The sequence below is a fragment of the Colias croceus genome, chromosome 6, assembly GCF_905220415.1.
Source record: "Colias croceus chromosome 6, ilColCroc2.1".
Lineage (NCBI taxonomy): Eukaryota > Metazoa > Arthropoda > Insecta > Lepidoptera > Pieridae > Colias > Colias croceus.
Window position 1 is genome coordinate 9,647,348 of NC_059542.1, and position 23,446 is coordinate 9,670,793.

The 23,446-nt window shown below is 32.0% G+C and overlaps 3 protein-coding genes across 3 annotated transcripts in view; 2 read left to right on the forward strand and 1 right to left on the reverse strand.

Moving 5' to 3' along the window:
- LOC123692240 (NAD(P)H-hydrate epimerase) overlaps positions 1–23,446 on the reverse strand; it is a 494,715-nt gene that overhangs the window by 400,898 nt on the left and 70,371 nt on the right. The gene's annotated exons all lie outside the window — the stretch shown is intronic.
- Positions 993–9,665, forward strand: LOC123692697 (leucine-rich repeat-containing protein 74A-like). Its single transcript, XM_045637470.1, is given in 10 exon segments — positions 993–1,291; positions 3,853–3,974; positions 4,418–4,593; positions 5,188–5,331; positions 5,646–5,767; positions 7,201–7,345; positions 7,695–7,887; positions 8,141–8,331; positions 8,573–8,742; positions 9,511–9,665. Coding segments are annotated over 10 exon segments (1,668 nt in total). The 5' UTR covers positions 993–1,041.
- The window catches only part of LOC123692234 (tRNA (guanine(37)-N1)-methyltransferase), a 29,451-nt gene continuing 19,117 nt past the window's right edge, over positions 13,113–23,446 (forward strand). Inside the window, exon 1 of the mRNA XM_045636954.1 lies at positions 13,113–13,140. The gene's annotated coding sequence lies outside the window, so the exon portion shown is untranslated. The remainder of the gene's footprint in view (positions 13,141–23,446) is intronic.

Consider the following 23,446-nt stretch of genomic DNA (forward strand, 5'->3'; position numbering starts at 1 on the left):
ATAACCTGAGGAGCTTGCATTCATTATACTGGTATAAACCAATAACACTTTACATAAATAATACATGAGAGCATTAGCAAGTAATCCCGAAACTTTGCTAATGTTTACACTCAAATACATCCCTTGATATAGATTCAAAATGCATTTTGCAAGCAAGGTATAACTTCTTCTATCTTATAAAGGCAAAGCGAAACATAGCGCAGTAAAGCCGTCCTTCACAAACTATTAGTTAACTGTTTTCGCCTGACGAACTTTAGAATAAAGTTTGCCAATATCCCGAATATTACTGCACCTTCCCGCACACGCGGTATGTACCTTATATAATAATAAATATGTAAATGTACATATTATGGTTATATTATGTACTTACTTAGTCCACAGGACACCGATGTGACTTATGATGACGAAAATCATCACGATATTACTTTTTAATATATTTTCATATATTTTACCATTTTTCTGAACTTGATTGTTTGGTAAACCAGTTAAATAGTTATTTTTTGTTAATTTTTAGTATAGTCACATGGATGGTTCGTCTTATTCAGTTTCCAAAAAATTACTCCTGCGATGCTTATGTTAGCAATAATACAGAGAAGTGGTTTTTCTCATATTTTTTAAATACAATTAAATTAAATATAACCATATGAGTAAGAATCCGATTCTAAACCGTATAAAGTTGTGTTGTAACAATTTGCAAATGTAATAAGAATACAATTTCTACGAGAAGTAACGACAAATTTTCAGTCTTAAGCAATATTATTATAATAAGATTATAATGGATAAGAGTCTCTTTCTATATACTTTATGCATTACAAACTATTACAAAAATATATTTAATTATTGGACAAAACTCTTTAGAAAATAACACATTTAACTACAGGCCGATATTTCTAATTACAGCGGCATTCTAATGTCACTTGACAGTACTGTAGCTTATAAGCACAATTTACGAATAATTATTGATAGTTATTCCTTAAAATATAAAGAGCAATGCCGCACTCAAGTTCGTCGATAGAACCAGAAGAACTATCCATCCATGAAATGCTGGTACAGCCGGTATTTTCATCGTCTTCAGAGGAACCACCGAGAGAGGAATGGTCGTCCCTTATAGCCATTTCTATTGAAGATCCTCCAAAAATGGTGCTATACAAAGATGGTCTTTATAACCCTGGTAGTGGAGAAATCTGCACCAAATACATACCAATGTCTGCGAGTTCAATTTTGATTCATCCTTATTATAATTACCCGGGAATTAAGGATCCTGGAGTTCTGCAGGCTTTATTCGATCAAGGTTAGTATTGTCCATTAAATGTATTTCTTATATTCACTTTAAATGATAATACTCGTGTATACCTTATATTTTTGACTGCCTCCGCTAATGTGTGAACGTAGAACCGAAGAATCTTGTCTAAGTTTGACAGGGCACAGAAAATTGATCATCAACATGTCCATAAAGAAAAACGATAAGTTTTTTTTTTTTTTTTTTAATGATATAATGTAATGTACATTATATCATTAAAAAAAAATGCAATCATAAACTCATTCGAGTTTTTCTGTGCACCATAAGCCCACAAACCGCTACATAATATTTTTTAATACTTATTGTTAGTTCTTAATCCTAATGAGGGTACTTAGAAATTTTTTTAGTGACGAGCGACATCGGTAATCTTGCTGGCCGTGTAAACATACAGTATGCTCCTTTCGTGAATCTATAATTTTGTATTATTTGTATTTATATTAGATAAAATTAGTAATAAGTTCTTTATATTTTAGAATTATTAGAAGGTTTTTTTTTTATAATAGTTTATCTGGGGGCACGGTAGTGCCCCCGCCAAGACGAGCCAAGCGAACAAGCGAAGCGCACGGGCACTACCTACCTTTTCTCGAAGCGCTTCGACGTTTTTTTGAACCCTCATAACTTGGGTTTGGATTATGCTAGATCAACAACATTTTCGGGATATATTGTCAATAGCAGACTTATTGAAAATATTAAGTTTAAATTACATTAGCTTTTATACTTCAGATTTTATTTATATCTAAAAAACGCTAATTTCGTCACTGACTCACTGATGATCATCAAAATTCTTAAGGTATTTCCTAATGTCCTAGAAATCTGAAATTTTGTATGTAAGCTAGTATTAGCACACAAACAACAAAAAAATTATAAAACTTGTAACTTTCATCCCCCAACCCCTTAAACTAGGGGATGGGAGTTTGTATGAGACCTGTAATTTTAAATTAAATTTTGATGACGCTAGAGGTCTAATCTAATAATCTAAAACTTGGTTCCCCTAGATATATACATATATGTATAGGTACTCCTTATTAAAAAAAGAATTAAAACTTTAATCGACACTTTTGTTACAAACAACTGACAAAAAGAAATGAAATCCCACCAAAAACATTTTCATGTAAAATGTTGCCAAGACGAGCCCATATGACTCGCACTGTCAAAAAGTTATCAGATCTCATGTAGAGCCAAGCTTCTAACACTACACGCCCTAACTCTACAAGGCCTAACTTCACAAACTCTACACCTTAGTCAAAATATGTGGCTTGGCCGTTCGTTACTACAAGAACTATTGTATAACACAAAAGTAATGAACAGTGAATTAATTTTTCACCTTACGCCGATGTGAATGTAACGAACGACCAAGCCACATATTTTGACTAAGGTGTAGAGTTTGTGAAGTTAGGCCTTGTAGAGTTAGGGCGTGTAGAGTTAGAAGCTTGGCTCTACATGAGATCTGATAACTTTTTGACAGTGCGAGTCATATGGGCTCGTCTTGGCAACATTTTACATGAAAATGTTTTTGGTGGGATTTATGTTTACTAAAAAGTATTGCTTTAGTTTGAATTTTATATTTTTGTGAGTTATTGAATCTCTTAAAGATATAGGTAGTTTGTTGATGATACAGGGTACCATATAATTTAACGTTCTCTTCCCGTGAAGGTTTGTAAAAGATGGAAGTTTTAGCGTAGCGTTTGTGACGCCACAGTATTACCATATTTCCTACAGTATGGCGACGAATGTACTTGTGCAGAGAAACGGAGGGGAAATGGGGGGGGGTCGGGCGACGCGGGCCGCTTAATGCAATCACGCTGAGTTTGCATTAACTATCGCGAAAGGACGACGCAGTCGTATTTTTTGTGTAATAATTTTATTATACATAGGTACTTACATATTCTATTATGGCGCGCAAAAACTGTTCCGTTTTCGGATGTAAATCTACATTGAAATCCCAGAAGGAAACAATATTTCAGAAAGATTGTATTAATTGTATCTGTTGAATTAAAATCAAAGCTATGTATATGTTGTCCTCATTATTTTCTAATCAGATTGTACATCCCAATGATGCGCATTACTTAGTTAAATGGTATAATATACAATTAAGAACATCCAAAAATAAAGTGTCCACGTAAATAATATTTAGCAGTGCAATATCTGTAATTATATATTTATGAACAAATAATTACATCAGATTTAATAATCGCAATTATTTTGAATGTACATATGAATATTTCATCATAATATTTATAATCACAATTGTTTTATTTCCCATTTGTTGCAACCCTAGCGTATTTTCGTGTGGCAGCGTAAGTACCTACGCTGGCGGCGGCATCGCGCGACATCAAAGGCGTTTCCTTACTGTAGGAAATAATATTGTAATACTGTGGTGACGCTACGAGTTATTATATTATTATGAGGCGTTTTTTTAATTTTATTTATGTCAATATTCCTCTTTTAAAAGTGTTAGTAGTAGTTGTATAATTTATTTGCCCTATACACCACAAAAGCACATAAAAGTCAGTTTTTAAAATGTAATAATATTATTTTTTAATATATTGCAGAAGAACAAAAGTATTATCCAACCGATGGTCAAGAATTATATTTAGACGAGTGTGAGAAAATGAATGTTATCCCCGTGAGACCATTTTGGCGTGGATTGCTGGAACGTTCTATTGATTTAAAAGTTATTGATTCTTATATTATTTTCATAGTGCAGAATATGCTGGATTTAGTTTGTTAAAACATAACCATCAAACCTTAACATATAGCTAACATTTTTGTTTTTAATATCTTTCATTTTTGATAATATATTGATCTCCTATTTTGTTATAAATAAGCGGTTTTATCTTGTAATGACTAATTAATTATTATAAGTGTGTTCAAAAATATTATTAAGTAGAGTTTTCAATGTCTGAACAGTGATCAATTTCATAAAATAATTTGAAGTTCAGGCACTAGCTACTATGTATTAAGTATTCTGTGCTTCAGGTTGCTCGAATAATCTAAGTTTATGTTGCTAAGTCCCAGACAGATTTTTTTAATAAATATGAAAAGCAGGAAATTTACATTTATTTGTGACTAATTAAAAGTAAGAGAAACTAAATAAAAATCTTTGTATGTTAATAGTATTATGGAGTGAATCCAATCGGTATGCGGGCGATGTGCAAGGCGCTTTACTACAATAACAACGTGGTACGTCTGGATCTGAGCTCCAATTTTCTGGATAATGATGCCTGCTACCACCTGGGTCAATTACTAACTGAGAATACGGTTCTCCAGGAACTTGTGTTGTGTGGATGCAGGTAATTTTATTGCAATTTGAAGATCTTGAATATTGTATTTGGCTAGCAAACACCCACGATTTCGTCCACGTTATATCGGAGATTCAAATAAAAATATAACACTAATATATTGAAATCTCAGAGGCAAAATCTATACATTCGGTCAATTATATTATAATTTATAAGTGAAGATCAAATCTTGTGTTGGTAACCTTAGATAGGCACATAGGTACATGAAGCAGCAAAATTTGCCAAATATTTAATGGTTATATTCTCCTATTTTTTTATTTTGCTGTAAACAAATCTATGAATCAATCCCCTAATTTTTAATGCATATAAAAGAGATAGATAATAAGTATATATACATACATTCCTTACCAATCAGCATACATTCCTTACCAATCAGGGTTGCCTGGAAGAGATTGCTTTTGAGCAATAAGGCCGCCTTTTAGTACGTATGTGCCGTGTACTTTCATTGTATTTAATTATAGTATAGCTTATTTATGTTGGTATATTATGTACAATAAAGAATAAATAAATAAATAAATAAATAAATAAATGTATAGAATTATTTGTAGAGCTGTTTTACTACTCTCAATATTTTGTTTATCATAGAATACAATGTAGCGGAGTAAGAAGAATTGTTGCCAAGCTTTACGGTCGCAGTTTAGATTTGCTGGATTTATCTCGAAATCAACTCGGGGACAAAGGATTTGAATACGTTGCTGAGCAATTGTTTAAAGGAGCTGTGATTAAAAGGTTATTGATGTATGATTAAATGTTAGAGAAACCAGAATTTAGCATATACATACATGTAACAACAATAAAATGATTAACTAACTTTGTGAAGTAGTAATACTATTGATATTCACATAGAGTATTAAACTATTTTAATTTGAAATATGAAGGGCAAGGCTATACAAGATTTCGATCAAATATAATTGTACTGTATGCTATTTATATGTATATTTTTTCAACTTTAACTCTATCCTGTCTAATATATTTTAAACTACTTATTTTTGAAGACATAACAGTGATAATATATACAGTCTAATTAATGAGATCTTTTTCAGATTAAATTTGAGCTTTAATGAATTAGGAATGGAATCCGCTTTGTCATTCGCAAGAGCTATTGAAGGAAACAATACAATTAGCCATCTCGATTTATCCTGGAATCAATTATCCACTTTGAAAGGTTTTTCTTGAAATACTTATAAAAACTACTTAGTTTCTTGGAACCCACGTTATATTTATTTTTAATTCAATAAGACCAAATAAGACTAACATTTGTATCAGCTGCTAAAACCATTACGCAAAAAAGTCAATGGAATACGCATTCGAAAAAAAACTAAAATCAACCTCTCCACGTTTTAAAAAGCAAAACATAAAAATCCTGACATAAATAGACAATAAACCACGAACACTCGCCAACTAAAAAAGCTCTCCAACTAGAATACGTCAGTTGGACTAACATTTAATAACTTGTATAGTGTATACGGAGCTCTTCAGCTCTTGTGTGGAAAATAAAGTCGGGAACGTTCCCGTAAATATTTATGTGGTATAGAATGAAATGGATGGTGCCACATTGCCTGGCTGTATTTAGGAAGCTCAAATAAAAGAGGCTGAACGTACTGACATTAGCATTTTATTTTAGATACGAGCTTGACCTAACAATGTGGTTCTTTTAAAATCAGGTTCAATGTATTTTCAAGTATATCTCTTACTTACTTCAGTGCCATCTAGTTCACTACGTTCTTGGTTTATACTATGAAAAATAATTATTCAAATATACCTTATATTTTTTCTGAATATTTCGATACTTCATCACTACTTATTGTATTGAATACCCAAAATTAAGCCCAAAACTAGCAAAGCTTACTGATAGACTGTTTTAGATTTAGAAAATACTAAATATTTTCATTCACTTTTTGATAAAAATGTGAATGGTGCTTACGATTTTTAGTTTCACGTTGATTCCATACTAAACGCGGAGCCCCTCACCCCTCACCTCAGGCGCGAATAGCTGAATTTTCGCTGACCGCCTAACCCCTCTTAATGTGTATCACATGATAGTTTCCAATAGCATTCAGTAACCTTTACAGAATAACGTTTTTGGAAGGTCTGGTCATCTTTTGTTTGCGATTACCCTAAAGTCTAAACAATTCAACTTCTTTATCAAAATTTGACTATAACTGTACAGTGTACACGATAACGTACACCATTATATAAATATTATTAAACGATACATTGGAAGAACGTTTCAAAGTCAATAGATATACTATGCACGTTGCTCTAACGCGTACACAAAGGGGACCAAACAATGTAATTATAATGGCATATGAAGCTTAGTATCAAAATACAGACGAGACAAGGGCCCGATATATTGTAAGATCAACGTCCCATGTTTGCAAAGACAAACGCGTAGGATACTCTGTTAATATTATCTATACACAATTATAGAGATGTTCTAAACAGAATATATTATAACAGTGATAATATAAATAATGTGCAGATAAAATGAAAAATCATACAACATTTTTGAACGCTCACTTTTGTTTTTAAGTTTTAGGCTTGTGCCAACATTGTCATAAGATCCTGTACATAAACCGTCATAACTTAAAATTTCAGGTCCCACTGAGCTTATGGAAAAACTGGCGGAAAATAAATTTCTCGTTGAACTAAATGTCTCATGGAATGCTCTCAAAATCGCTAAACCCTTAAGGAAACTCCTTTCCGCACCTTCTCTTAGGATACTTGATTTAAGTAATAACAAGTAAGGAAAACTTCAACTCACACCAATTGTTGTTACCAGCCTTTCGACTTTTAGATTCCAGATCATTTATAAATTATATGAGCGCTAAAAAATATTTTCCTGTAAAAATTGCAAACAATATTATTTTAATCATCGGGTCAAACCTCATATCCACCATGCAATATTCTGAATTAGTTACCATTGCGCCCTCATAAATATAATAATTGTAATTAAAATATATTAAAAATTAAATCGCTTTTCTCATTACGCGAAAATTCAATTCAATAATAGCCAAATACTTATGAAAATGGAGTAAACGACCACGAAAACAAAATATATATTTCTTTATTTAAACTTATATAATTTTTAGACTACCGCGAACTGCTCCCAAGCTATTAGCAGTATCTCTTGTTAAAGCAAGAAGACTTGATACGCTAGATGTATCCAACAATCCCTTTACACCAGACGATGCGTTGACTCTTTTGAGAGCTTTGGAGAAGAAAAAAGTTCGACTAAACAATCTGATTATGGATAATATTGCTGTGACCAAAGAGTTTGTAGAGGTGATGTTTATCTTGAAAATTTGTGTTCCTGAACTGAATTTAGTCATTAGAATACTAAATAGACGCAGATTTTTTGGATTTTTTGACGCAGGTTGTTCAATATAGCGAGGTTATTGAAAAATTGTTTGTTGCATTGTTTTTGTTAATGTTTTTTTACGTTATAAAAGAAATAACTTTGGATTAGCCGCCATTGTTGTGTTATTTCATTTGAATACTCTACTACCTTTTTAATTTTCATCATATTATTTTTTAGGAATGTAAGAGAATTTTAAAACATATTTACCGGAAGAATACCAACGTTACATATGGGAATATTTTGTACAACTATGCCTTATCAACTGCAGATATGAGACTTATCATTATGAAAAGACTGGACTTTCTCACGAAAAGACCGGGAAAGAAAGCAAAATTGGATATTGCGTTAGTTTTGTTAAAGTTTTTAACGTTGGTAACGCCTTACCTTACCTTAATATCCTAAGGCCCCTAGCTGGGGCAAAGGGCGTCAACAGTACTCCGCCATGCGTGTCGATTTTGGGCAGCTCGTTCGTAACGCAGTATAATATAAATCTATCGAGACTTATTTATTTTCGAACTTTAAAATATTAGTTAATCATATAAATTCATAAGTCATAGAGTGATTCCACATAATATAATGATTAATCATATTATATATTCCAATCATCAGATTGTACTTTCTCGAAAAGCGAAAAACATTAGAAACAATGCAACCACGTGAAATACTTCGTGATTTTAAAGCAGCTGGAGCTAATGTTGATGAAGACCTGATTAATCATTTGGCGGAGAGCTTTCCCGGGCCCATGACTGATAAAGGAGCAAATACTGTTAAACTAGATCGTAAGAAATTATTACTTAATTATATAATTTTAAATTTTGGATGAATACATTTTAAATGTGTAAAAATAGATAGTGAAAAAAGTAATTTGGTAGCTTCCTGCAATAGTGTCCAGTCAAGTTAAAGGATCTGTACCAAAATGTATTGTATTTTTTACAAAATCAATACGGCGGTAAGCGGCTTGTTATTTATTCTGTATGTTTAATAGATTCTACTTTAATAAACAAGCCAGCAAATTATTAACTTTAATATAAAAGGCAACAAGGTCACTTCTAAAAACGGGTCACTTCATTATGTTATGAGATAACTCATTAAATTCGAGGGGCAATTTTGACATAATTCACATCGAAACAAATTTAAAACAATTAGGCGCAATAAAAACAACGTAACGAGGTCATTATTTTAGCAATTTTCACTTTATCGCAAATTCATTTCCATGAATAATAACGTGGACTTTTTATTAAATTACGTTTTTTGTTAGAGGCGTAATGCATGGGGGGCATGCATCGCCATTTTAATTTGTTATAATTTATGATACATGTTTTCATTTTACTGGCCATACTACATACAACTAATACAATAAATAACACGAGGAACGTTTAAGTTTTAGAATATGGATACGATTCCATTATTAGAAAACCTTTCGTGGTGTCAACATTTTGTTTTTTTTTTTAATGGGATCGTATTATTGTGTATTTATTTTAATTGTATTAATATACATTATCAATCAGAATTTAAACGCAACAATAATTAAAATTCTCAATTTTCAGGTGTAGTTGACATGATTCAAAGACTTTGGCCAGATAGAAAATTACCCCCCACTCCACCCCCTGAACCAGAGCAGCCTGAGGTACTTAAGAAAAAGGGGAATAAAGGGAAAAAGAAGAAATAATATGAGATTACTTCTATAATATGTTCCGCCTAGCTTGGTTAAGACTAACAAAAAACTAGCCCAAAGTTGGCAAATATTGTTGAGAAGAAAACGATTAATGAAGTTAGAACTTTAAAAAAAACTAGTTGTATGGGACTTCTGTCTGTTATTTTTTTCCTACTTATATTGAAGATAAATATATTTTAAGTTTCACGTTTTTAACATATAAGTAAGTTAAAAGAATTATAGTTATTTTAATATTATCTGTGTATTTCTGCTTTCACCCGTCTAATATAATTATGTATATGTCTTGATTTTTACAATTGCTCTAAATAAATACTATGCTAACCTTTTTAATATAAAATATGAATTTCAATACATAAGAAAAAATATATAATACCTTTTAAAAAGATATTAATACAGACCAGACAGATTAATTTTCTGTGCACCACTTTACGGCGTTAACAAAAGTAAAACAAGAAATATAAGTGTATAAATTTTTAACGATTCACTATAAATGCTGGCAAGGAGTCGGGTACTAGAGGTAATTATACTGCAAAAACTCGGACTAATCTGCAGCAGGCTTCAATTAGCAGAACGATGTTCTTGTTCTTAGAAGAGGGACATTTATACAGTTTTTGCGTCTGTAAATATGTAATTAGTTATCTTTGTAATGCTGACCTGGTAAACGTTGTTTTGCCTGGACACTTAGGTGCATAAAAAATGTTTAATGAACATTTCACAGACCTACCGATACTTAAATCATTCAAAAATCAGAACTCTATCATATATGGACAGTTGTAATCAATGAATTATTAGTTTCTTTAAAATGTCTGAATCCATAATATTTAAATTCGTTTAATTATAGATTGTAAAATATATTCGTTAATGATTCGCTATAATAAAATTAACAATACGTCAAAGTAGGGCGAATAATATTGTCTCTATATTAGTGTAATTCCCAAATGTGTAATAATTTAGATGATCAAATCACTACCTTCAAAGTATGCTTCACAAATATATGCATTTTTACTCATGAAAACTAATGAAGTGGGTGATTCCTTTATATTTAGGGCAAAAGTAAATGGTTATAATCAAGCTACCACGCTACCACGTATCTACTTAATGAAAATGTAAAAATACAAATCCGAATGCTATTATGAACGCAATCGTCAGTCTTTATTATTTTTAATGAGCACGCTTTTGAACAAAAGCGAGTCCATTTCACCCTTATGGTTGCCTATAATGAGTTGAAAATGCGATTTCGGCTATATTTTATTATATGCGACAGTAATTACGAAATATTGCGATGCAGACATTAAAGATTTATGGACACTTAATGCATTTTAATACTACGTGCGCATCTGAGAAAATTGAAAAATAATATAGAGCTATTTTTAAATAACATGAATATAGATAACTATAAATATTCAAATACAGACCTTAAAAAAATATTTAATTACGCATTTGCTTCATGAACTTGCAATAAATTTTCCCCTGTTGCAATATTTGCCCAACCTATATTATCACCTTTACAATTTACAACATAAAGAGCCTTCTACATTTTTTTTTTCAAGTTTACTATAATTTTTTTTATACGTTCATCGCGTATTGCAGCGTTTCATGTCCTTCAAAGGACACACAGGTGCACACATTTCCATTAACAATTTGATAAAATACTTAAGATACAGTTGAGACATTTTTAAAGTACCTATAGATAAAATTTCGAGTTTACTCGCGTCTCTCGCTGGTTCGAATCCAGCTTCGTGATCGAAAATGTTCTATTCTTTAACCATTTCTCATTTATAAGTCACTAGCTTTCCACCCGCGGCTTCCGCGCAGTCAAAGAAAAACCCGCATAGTTCCCGTTCCCGTGGGATTTCCGGGATAAAACCAATCCTATGTCCCGGGGTAAAAAGTAGCCGACATCGGCTACTTTTTAAACTCTACTTTCTCGGGTATCAAAATATCTCTATACCAAATTTCATACAAATCGGTTCAGTAGTTAAGGCGTGATTGAGTAACAGACAGACAGACAGGGTTACTACGCATTTATAATTTTGGTATGGATAGCATGAATTTGAATGTTCTAAAACAAAGTATCAAAAATATAATTTATTTAGCCATACAAATTAGCAAACAGACCTAAAAGTCCCTTTGGTCCTACAAAGTTGGTGCAACCCTATTCAATGCAGTTCTGCGGGCTCATGTGGAACTACCCGAGGCCATTGAACAACTTTTATTCACACATAAACAGTTTTCGCTATTTTTCTTATACGACACACCGTTACGGTGCTTTATTTCAAGTTCTTCGCACAAACTTTACGTTTTGTTGGTAATAAAAGTGTGTGTGTGAGGTGCTTATAATACCTTGATACAAGGCTAAATTTTTGTTCGTTTGCAATAATAATGAAATTATTATTCGTTCTAGAGTATCTTTTACCATACCTTTTCTTATATATTTATTTAATGGGTCATTTTTGAGATAGATACTCTAGTCTCTAATATAAATACTTGAGTACCTGTATACTGTTAGTGTAGATGTTTATATCCACTTTAATGGAGCAATATTAAGTGGCATGTAATCGCTATGCTTCATACTCTCTTTTTACTATATATTTGCATAATTATAGGTTATGGATACAAAGATAACTAAACATATGAAAAAACAAAGCGCATCTAAGATAAAAAACAAATACCGGCCATATTGAAATCCTCCTCCTTTTTTGAAGTCGGTTAAAAATATGTGAAAATAAAAGTCTTCTGACATAACAAAGAATATTTAAAAAATACGATCTACTGATTAAATATTGAAAACCGTTACAAAGAGCAGGTGACTTAGGATCATAACTTTGAAGACTCCATCGCCATAATTCGAGGATCAAATTGAATGAGGTATATAAAGGGATATGTTGTAAATTGTAACGCGGTGCGAACGGCGGTCATTGCTAGCACTTGGGTCACTTGACGATGGCCATAATGTAGATATTCCGTGATTTTATTATTCTACAAACTTATGTTCTCCATTCCTTGGAGAAATCAAAAATATCACTTGTTGTTACACTTACTTTTTGCAAATTGAAATTTGTATATTAGTATCAATACAAAAAACTTTTAATTTTTAAACACGAAGCATATAATGTTGTAAATTGTAATAAAAGTAATGGTTAAGATTATTTATAAATTTAAGATTTCACTATTTATAATTAATAATCTCATGGATACGTGAGTAGCTATTAACCTATTTACCTCTGTGCAAATGCTAGTTAAAAGAAGTTTCAAACTGTCCACCTATGTTGCACAAACTAACAATGCAAACATTTTTAAAGTTATTAAAGTTCCATACTAATCTTTCGCGAACACCCGGGGTGAGATCGCCCAGTTTCATCCTGCCCCCGGCGGCCAACTGACATTATTTATGCCCCTGAGGCACCCTAACGTGACATATTTTAAAGCAACCGTTTTAATAAGTCGCCGTGAACCTGCGACTTTCGGACATAGATTACGTGAAGAGATAATGGAAATAATGGTAAGTTTTGTGATTTATGTAATTTAATTCTCTATGTATGAACCTTTTTTATTTTGTAAAAAGATTTTTATTGTGTTGGGATGTTTTATCCATAATAAAGATTTTAGACCACGGAGAAAAAAGACACAGTCTATAATATAATCACCCAAGCGGCACCTGCAAACAAAATACATATTTTATTTTGCAATTCATTCACGAAATAAATATAACAGGGCAATTTATCGATGTCATAATACTGAAAAAGTAACTGATACATTTGTTGAGAATATAATATTAACATTATTTTTTAGCAAATTTAATAAACCACACCAACTGGGAAAAATATTTAACAAAGTCTTAAATAATAAAAATGTGTGCGTGTACTAGCGTACCTACACACGTAAGAAGTGAAACTTCTTTATGACCTTATTTTTCAAAAAATAATTTACTGTGTGCAACTTTACAGAAAGGCGCGTAACGGAAAAATGTCAGGCGTAACGAAAATATGTTACATACACTAAATTTTTTTCCAACCCCAATACAGAAGTTTCACTTCAATTAATTATTACACATATTCCAGTGGACTAATTCTTCGTGGATCCGTAACGTGGTTGCCATATAACTTGCGTGGATTAGCCGCACCTCCTAACACCTAGAGGCATCTGCTGCTAATTGATGTTACCTGCGGGGAATAAAAACTGCCCCATTATGTCTAACCTTTATTATCTTTAACATTATTACCGGAATTTTGGGATAAAACATACTTAGGTAATTTATTTGAGTAATTATGTACTTGGTAGGATACGATACTTGAATAATTTTTGGGTCAAGTGTATAAGAAAGTCTTTTAAAGGGTATATTTACGTAAAAACCGCTAGTAAGCTTTTGTAACCAAATATGATTCAAAATTGCTTATAAATAAGTCTTGTTGTACAAATAAATTAAAGACAAATATTTTAAAAAAATGTTTCTGATTTTAGCTGTTATTGTTATAGATAAGAGATTTCATAGGCTTCATTTGAGAAAAAGTATAATTTACTTAGATTATATTTATATATTATATGAATCAATCACTCATCAACTTAAAATTTTTACCAGTGATGATTTTAATTTTTATTAAACCATATTACAAATCAGTTTTATCCGCGTCCGATGTTTTCACGTCTTAAATCTCACGTAGATGTTCGCTTCATCAAAATTTAAATCTGGCCACAACTTTCGGAATTTTCAATTGAAGTAAAATGGAATTCCCATCTAAGTTTCTTGTAATAGTTCACGATGCTATACAAACTATTTGTAAGAGTTACGTACTCCGTTTGAGAGCTACTACATGTTATAAGATTAAAATGTATAGGATTAAAAAGAAAACATGTTCCTCCTGTTTTTCCTTTATCTTTTATTCCTTTTTCCATATTATTCAGTAATACATTTTCATGTTAAACATTTGACAAAACAAAGACATACAATTGTGACCTATATTGGGCTTTTTTTCGTGTAATCAAGTTCGATCAGGTGCAGGAGTTCTAAAGAAGGACAGTGTCGGTCTTGCATATACAATGCTGAAATCACTTTCTTAATTTTATTTTTACTTCAGGACATAGACTGTGTTAGCCTGTTAAATGATGATGATTTGTCCAATAAACGGTTTTAGATTTGTCTGCCGTATAAATCTGATAGAATAATATGAATAAATATTATAACACCATCCATTTTCCAAAATAACGGCACGTGTTGTTTGCTGCATAATTTTCTATTTAAATCAAATCCCTTCGGCGTTTATGGTATTTTATTTTCCCGTCCTTGAAGACCTTTAGGTCAAGTTTGTTCAGGACCACCGCAAATGGTAAATTGTTCTATAGATAAGCCGTACGCTTAAAACCATACAAAAACCCTACTCAAGTATATTACGGAAGTGATTTACTTTCTCTTTTACATAATCCTATAAACGGTAGATATACGTATAAAAATATAATATGTTTAATGATTTTATCTTGTATATTTTTGCACCTACAAAATATTCCATATTAAGTGCGTTTTTCCAAGCGCCGCTCGTACTCAACTTACTCAACAATGCATTCGTTCATATTCTCTTAATATAACGAAGCATTTAATGAATTTGTTATAAACTAATAATAACTTCTCTACACAAATTCATAATCGTCTGAGCTTGATGTATATTATAAAAATTAAATAAATAAAGGCGCCAAGGATGCCGTAGAAAAATTAATTCATTAATTTCTCAAAAGAAATTCCTATCAGGAAAACATAAAACTCTACATTTTACAAATGTGACCGACTTAACGTTTCCTAATCTTATGCAAATCTTATGCTAAAGCCTCAAACACAAATAACGTCTATTGATGCTTTCGATACAAATTGATCCCATAGTAAACCTTAAATCAAACTTAAATTATTAAAAAAATAATACCTTCCTATACCGACGTTCCCTAAAATTAGCAATATGGAGGTCTTCAAGAGGAGAGTGAACAGGTACATTCTAGGGCAGCGAGCATCAGGAGAGATAGTGGCCAAGCGTTCCCCTATTGTACTGTAAAAAATATCTTATTCCACTTTAGGCATGATTGACTAACAATAATCGTATTCCACAGCTGACAGCAGGATTCCTTAAAAATGTAAATTGTAGAAATCTACAGTTACTCTAACCAGGTGGTTACAAGTAATATTTTAAAGTATTTAATCCGAAGACAAAAGGTAGAATAGAACTTTTAAACTGATCTATAACAAGTTCAAATGTTACAAAACCCTTAAAGAAAAAGAAAGTTTGAAAAGCGCGGACAAATTTATTAAAGTATTTTACACTATATTTTGCACTAAATCTAAGTAATGGCTGATAACGTTCGAGCGTGCTGGTGAAAAGTTATTAATTTCAACTTGGAAGAAATATTATGGTTCTATTGTTGTTTTAAGTGCTGTTGTAATTTAAAAGTTGATCCTTTTATATCTAGGAAACTGTTGAATCTTGTCTTGTTTATCTTTTTCTAGATTACATCGAAAATGGGATCTGTAATCGACTTAAAGGATTTATTAATTTTCTCTTTGCTCCTTTCAACATAACAGATTGCATATGCAGCTAACGTACAATCTTTCTACTGTTTTTACACCAACAACTTTCTCTGAATAAAGATGGGCTTATTATAAAAACTACTAAACTTCTAGTATATTTGGTATATGTGTTTGATCCTAAATTTGATCCATTTAATTTAACCGAAACTATAAGTATATGCAGGCAAATATGACAAAGCTTCATACGCTTATTGCAATCAATGATATTATATATAGAAACAAGAGGTGCAATATCGTTGAATATTATGCTTAAGGTATCAGATGGTTGTTCATTACTGATATAGGTACCGTATGTACAAAGTACACCTTCATTATCTAAAGCAAAGACAAACACGTTAATTCACGTGCACAATGCAGATGCATTATTATACAATATATTTTGGTTCCATAGAATATACCTAGATAGGTATATTCTATGGAACCAAAATATATTGTTAACGTTACACGAAGTTGCCGTGAAATTGAAAAAGTTTTGTAACATTTTAATTGGTTTCGTGCGAGTAATACCTAACAATTCATGTGGTCTGTGACTATATGCTAGTCTAGACTGTGTACCTATAGTTTATGGTTAGTTACAAGTTTTGTTACTTCATTGCTCACAAGTTGCATTAGGTAATAATTATACTCCTCTTATAACTTGAACAAGCATAATAGTTGTGAATAATTAAACTCGTATTACATTTATTCAAAACATGGATAATATTCTCGTGATTATTGCTAGCAATTCAATTCAAAAAGTAAAAACTAAGTAAAAACTTGAGCACAGTCGTGTTGAAATAACTTCAAGAAATTCAATTTTCCAAGTCGATTTCGAGATATTTTAAAGTAAACGAACTAGTATGAAAGTATATGGTGTATCCCAAGTCCGGGATTGTATGGGATTTCTAGGGATTTGTCCCCTTATGACGAGAGCGGACGGGATTTACTCAAATAGGGATCCGACCATCCTTCAGGAGTAATCTTGATGTATGGATACGCGTTATGTAATTGTATAAATTGTTTACCCGATCTGTCTTATGCGACATTATTGAGATACAAATATGTTAGAGAAGATTAGGCCGAGATGTTTGATACATTTTTTTGTAAGTAGGGAGCTACGCGTAATAGGCTAAACCCATGTTTACTAGTATACGATATTCAAACATTTAATATTAAAAGTATGCTTCAGTTTACGCAATATACATAATAGTCAGTAGGTAGAATTTACCCTCAGGAAATGGTGGGTTCACACTTGATCATTTTCTCGTATCAATTCTCCGTCACGTAGAATCGACGCGTATCCTTTAGAAATTTTCAATAAGGTTTTAACTTTCAAGACATCTCAGAAATTTGAAGCCAAGCAGAGTTCCTTTTTCCCTAATGCCAAAAACATTTAACAAAAACAATAAATTCAATAGGTACATACATCAAGAAAAATCTGAATTTTCTGATTTAACAATACAGTTAAGAATTACAACAATTCTGTAATCTCATATGCTCCTCGTATTCAATATCTTTCTTTACTCGGTTTATACTAAATTCAATACAAATTATATAATCGCGTAGTTAAAACAACATGGCTTACACGTGGGCCACGTGACACGAAATGGCTCTGAACACATGTTTCCCAATTTTGTCTACTCTGTGCTGACCCATGTACGTATAGTATTATATTATCTGTGGCATTATTATGTTTTGTACCACAATAATTCTAGTTATTGTATAACAAGCTGTTGTACAGAGCAGACGCTCTTAATTGAATTCGTGATGTTTGAATGTAATTTTTTATATAAAAGTATAAAGTAGTTTATTTCATTTCTTTTAGTTTATGATAGAGGTTAGATTTTTATAACATATCTATTATGTACTCGCTTTTTCTTTCAATAAAGATAATATAGCTCATGTTATTCTGGGATAATTGTGAAAGAATTTTTCAAATTGCTCCAGTAGTTTAGGTGCCTATTAAATGCAAAAAAAATATATTATTTCCTGTTTGTAATAATATAGCTATATACAACTTTTTTGTAGCTTTTTCTTGGAAGGTGAATATAAGTAATACAACCAAATAATTCGTATTAATGAAGGTTATAGATGGTTTACGTTCCTAATGAACGTTTCTGGGAAATTTATCAATCGATGTAGCAGTATTTTGCGAACCATTATTACTTACATTATTACCGGAAATACCGGGCATGTTTCCACAACTAAAAGGAATCGACTTGTAGGTGGTATAATGTTTTGTACAATTATTAAGTTGTATACAGATGTACTCTGTACGAGTAGTGTTTGGAACGTCGTACCTAATAAATTTCCTTTTTTTGTTACGCCACTCCAGGAAAAGCGTATAAGCTTTTGGCTGTTCCAATCCTGGTTGTCGATACCATGTTTAAAGGTTTACGCCGCGTTAGTACTTATGTCACATAATATTTAGCGACATATATCATCAGTAGCTGTCCATTAATTACTAATAATAATAGCAAAAAAGGAGGGTTACTAGAACTAGACCACTTAAACTAGGCAAAAATACAAATGATCATTGCTTTTTGGCATAGCTACATCAAAAACACTTTAAAATATGCAATATATTGATCATCGTCATCGCATCAAATTCTTTAAAAATCAAATCAGGGCACCCATCGCAAAAACTATTCCAAAGCACGGCCAGAATAAATATTCGTTTCAAAATATTAATGGATATTGGAAAAGTTTCTCTAGTAATCAATATGTGCATGTTGGTAAAAATATTTGAAAACCAGTGACTCGTTTAGCTATCCATTTCGATATTAAAGTGTTTTCGTAAATTCAGTTTAAACGTCAATACTTGAAACTAAAATACGGTAGGGGAACAGGGCTACCACATGCAGAGATTTGGTCCGATCGGTCAAAATTTCTGAACTACACGTGAGGTTTCGAAATGTTAGGGCTTCCAATCCAATATGTTAAATAACTCTTAAAATGTTTTATTGTAAGAGCTTCTTTTAAGACAACATAACAATTTATAGTCATGAACGTTATAAAACAAGACAAATATCATAAAAAATCAAAGAGTCACGTTTCTGTCAAAATCATTCAAACTTTTATTACCTATGTATTCGTATCTGTTAACCCTAGACGGAACTCACCTGCGGTTACAGTATATCTAGGTTTATTGGTCCAAACTTGGCTTATTTGGCTGAACATAGTGAGTAGTGACTCAGAGGTTTCAGAGTTTAGCGAATGTGGAAATTTAATTTATTCCAAATACCGTAAATACAAGCCAATATAATATGTAAATATTATATTAAATGTGTTGAATTGATAAGAAGTCTAGTAAAATTAAGGCATGTTTTATTTAAGGACACAAAGTTCTTTTGATGCAGATTAAATAAAATGAAAGAAAATATGTATGTAATGAAATTTGTGTAGCGTTTATGTGTGAAGTGTGTGGTTATAGTAAATGCCTTATTCCAAAAATCTGGAAAATATCGTTGAAGTAAAGGTTGAAATCCATTTGTATACCTATTACTAATTTAAATTTTTAACGTGAACCAGATTAATTACTAAATAGCCTTTACCCAGAGTACGTTTATAGATATTAAATATCTGAAATATTCGTACGTGATACAAATGATATATAAAACATTTTAATACTAATATTTTATGCCTTTGTGGTTCTCGTTGTAAAGGTTAAGTAACAATTAATAAAATGAAATAAATGATAATACGATAAAATAAGAAACTATCAGAAAAAAGGATGCTAAATTAGGAGGAATTTCAGCGTAGGTATTTGTTTAATCTAATACAAATATGAATGCTGCTACGTTATGTTGCTACGTCAAATTATCTCAAGAAATAAAATCGGATGAAAACAATGTCGTGTTAACTAAACAACTGGCAGATATAAACAACACTGATACTCAAATAAATATCCGTAGAAGCCTACGAGTGTTGCGTATAGATAATCATTTTGTCAGTCATCATATGGAAGTAACTACAACATAACTGGATGGTCTACGATGTAAGTAGACCCGGCCGTCAATTTACTAGCCCATAAACATGCTTTACGAGGACCCTGACAAACGGACAGTATTTCATATACGGAAACTGTTAACAACGTGTAATATTCCGTTCCCTAATTCGCGTTTGCGTAAATGTGCTTACGCGGGTTAAGACCACTTTCATAGCCTGCCTTTGCCATTTGAATTTCTTTAAGTGCCACTTGTTTACAATAAAACTTTCGTTTCTGTTTGAATATTTTTTCGTCTTTCATATCTAGTAGCAAAATGCTAGAGAAAAGTTAGCTATAGCATTCATAGCTGAAGTCGAAGTATTATTAGTCTTATTTTTTAACATAACAATTGTCTTACCTATCATCACATCAGAAAGACCTATAATAGCAATTCCTTTACCATTTGTATAAACAGCTATTACAACCCAATCATTACAATAATTCAAGCGTTAGTCGAGCCCCGAACATAAATCTCAACTGGGAAATGGTAATAGAGATTTATTTTTATTTATTAGTTCCATTCGGCAACATTCGCTTACAATAATATTTACACAATATCCACAAAGGGCTGTTAAATTATAGCTTAACCCTCAGCCCACAAGTTGTCGATGGAGAACACTTCGAGGGCCCAATTCCCCAATTAATTACAGCCCGCAATGAAATTATTACGTACGGCTTGTTAGGGGACGTGGGAGCGTCCCGGCTGAAAGAATTAATAGAATCTTTATAAGGGTTATTAGTACTGCCTTGTTTTGTTCAATGTATTTAATAGCGGGAAACGTTAACATGCCGTTTTATCGCGTCATGTTCACACTGGTATTATTTGGGCCGGGATAAGTCCAACCGTTCTTCTTAATTATTGAGTGCCAGGAGCCCTTTGTTTTTCCATTCGTATTTATACAGGGTGCTTAATAGAGCAATACCAAATCTTCCTAGATTTTATTTATGGTACTGAAAAGATATAACCATCAACAAACCTGAAGAAGTAATAACTAGTTTCTATGCGAATCAAACACATATTTTTAAAAGTATTTTTATTTGTAGGTACACAAGAGAATACACACAAGTAATGCTAACAATTTAATTATAACATAAACGTGACATGATTTCTATCATCATGAGTCGTGATCAACAAAGAGAAAGAGCGTTACATTAGAAAAAGTTCTGTTAATTAAGGTGACACAGCGCGTGCAAACTTTGTTGTATTGCTAATAGATAATGGTGATATGGCAGTTGGATCACGTGCGGACAATTTAGAAGGGAAAACGTAAGTTCCAGACGGGATGATATAGGAAGGAACTGCGGATAAACGCTTCTACGTGTTGGGTGAAGTACAGGTGGAGATAATTAACACGCTGACTTCTACCGAGCGTGAGACGTGATCGGGCAGACGGTGGAATTGAAAAGGCCTATTCAATTCGATTTTTATTAACTTTTGAAAGTATACTTTGAGTGAAATGTAAAGATCAGAGTTTAGTCCTTGATAATAAGTTTTATCTACAAAGATTAATATTGATTGCTTATTAGTATCTAATTTAGTAAGATTACCTATGTAAAAGATGGATGAGCAAGACTAGCTATGGTATTTATCATTCTCATCTGCATATATTTACGTTCAATGCATTCATTATAGCCAGAGTAATAAAAGTGACGGAAAAAAGCAAAAGAAATTCATATTGCACTTAAATTTCTGATTTCTGAATCTACGCCGCGTAACAGCCAGTTGCGCGTAAATTTTCTTACTGTCGAAAATAATGTTAAATGTGAAAAGCATATGAAAATATTTATTCGAGCGCGATGTATCGCAATAAAAACGGGCCATTTACATTAAAACAAAAGCGACTATGATTTTTATTCGAAGTTAATGGTAGTATAAATCACGACGATAAAATTTTGTATCAGATGTTTCTATACGGTAACATTGGATGATGTATGATTCCAGGTTTTTTGCACGAACATTACACAATTTAGGAGTTTTTATATTAGTTTTTTGTTTCGTTTCGTACAACTTTATTGTTGTGCCTTTAAAGCTTGTGAACCAGTTGTTGTATTTTTGGAAATTCGAATCCTTGATTGATGCGTGTTTAGATTTTATCTGAGAACCTAGGTACTTTATGTGCTATCATTTATCCTGGCATAATGGCGCCCAATTTTTTTAGATAAAATTACCATTTTTAAGACTCATAATGTAAAATCCGCGGCATCATAGTTTGTGAACAGACGAACCGATTGACCGAATTGAATTTAGCAAAATCTTTTAATCTGATTCTACAAACACAATTGTATCTCTTACACATATGTATGTATTATGTTTATATATCGTCTAATCACGAAGCACCACAAATACAAGAAACATCGCTTAATCAATAATGAAGATACCGCATAATCACAATTTTGCTGCCCCATTGCACGCCGCGTAACCACCGACCGCAATCTTACAACTAATGAACCCTTTGCTGGGTAATGAAACCTGTAATTGTGCGTAATTTTACGTGGTCGACCTGTTTATATGGTACCTTTTGATATACTTGCTCTTAAGTTCCTATTAGTGCTATTTTTATTTAAAATTCTACTTAAATAAATTCTTAGATTGTAAGATGTTTTTATAGATTAGGTACCTTCTGGGTTCCCGGGTAAACGCTGTTCCGTCAGGACACATATTATTATTATATAATATGGTATTACTTAAAGCTTTAAGGATTAGTCGACTACCCGAACCTACAGAATATACCAAAAAAATATTTCTTTCGTAATCATCTTTCTTAAAAAGCCACGAAAAGCTAAAAATAATAATATAATATCAATGGGTAGATACAAACGTATAACATATTTTGTAGCATTTGCTACGAATTATATGAGAAACAAATCGTCATTTTAGATAATAATTTGTTTTTAATCATAGGATATCAAAGCTATGCGTGAAAAACTGAGTAGTGAGTACCTATATTATTATTGATGGCAATTACTACCTATCCATCCAAAATCCAATTAATTGTTTTAATATAGAAATATACCAGATAATATTGTATTAATTTCAGCGTTTATCATCAATTAATCGAGGATATCATTCTAATAAAAAAATAATTAACGTTCCATATTAATCACAGACAATTACATATTTAAGGAGCGAAGTCACGTAATTCATTACATTGCCATAAAGACACGAATAGCTTTCCAGTCCAGAGCCACATATCGTTTATTTAGAGGAAACTCATACCATTGCAGCGGGCTTCGCAAATGTTGACATGGGGCAATATTGCCAGTCTCTTTTTGCAC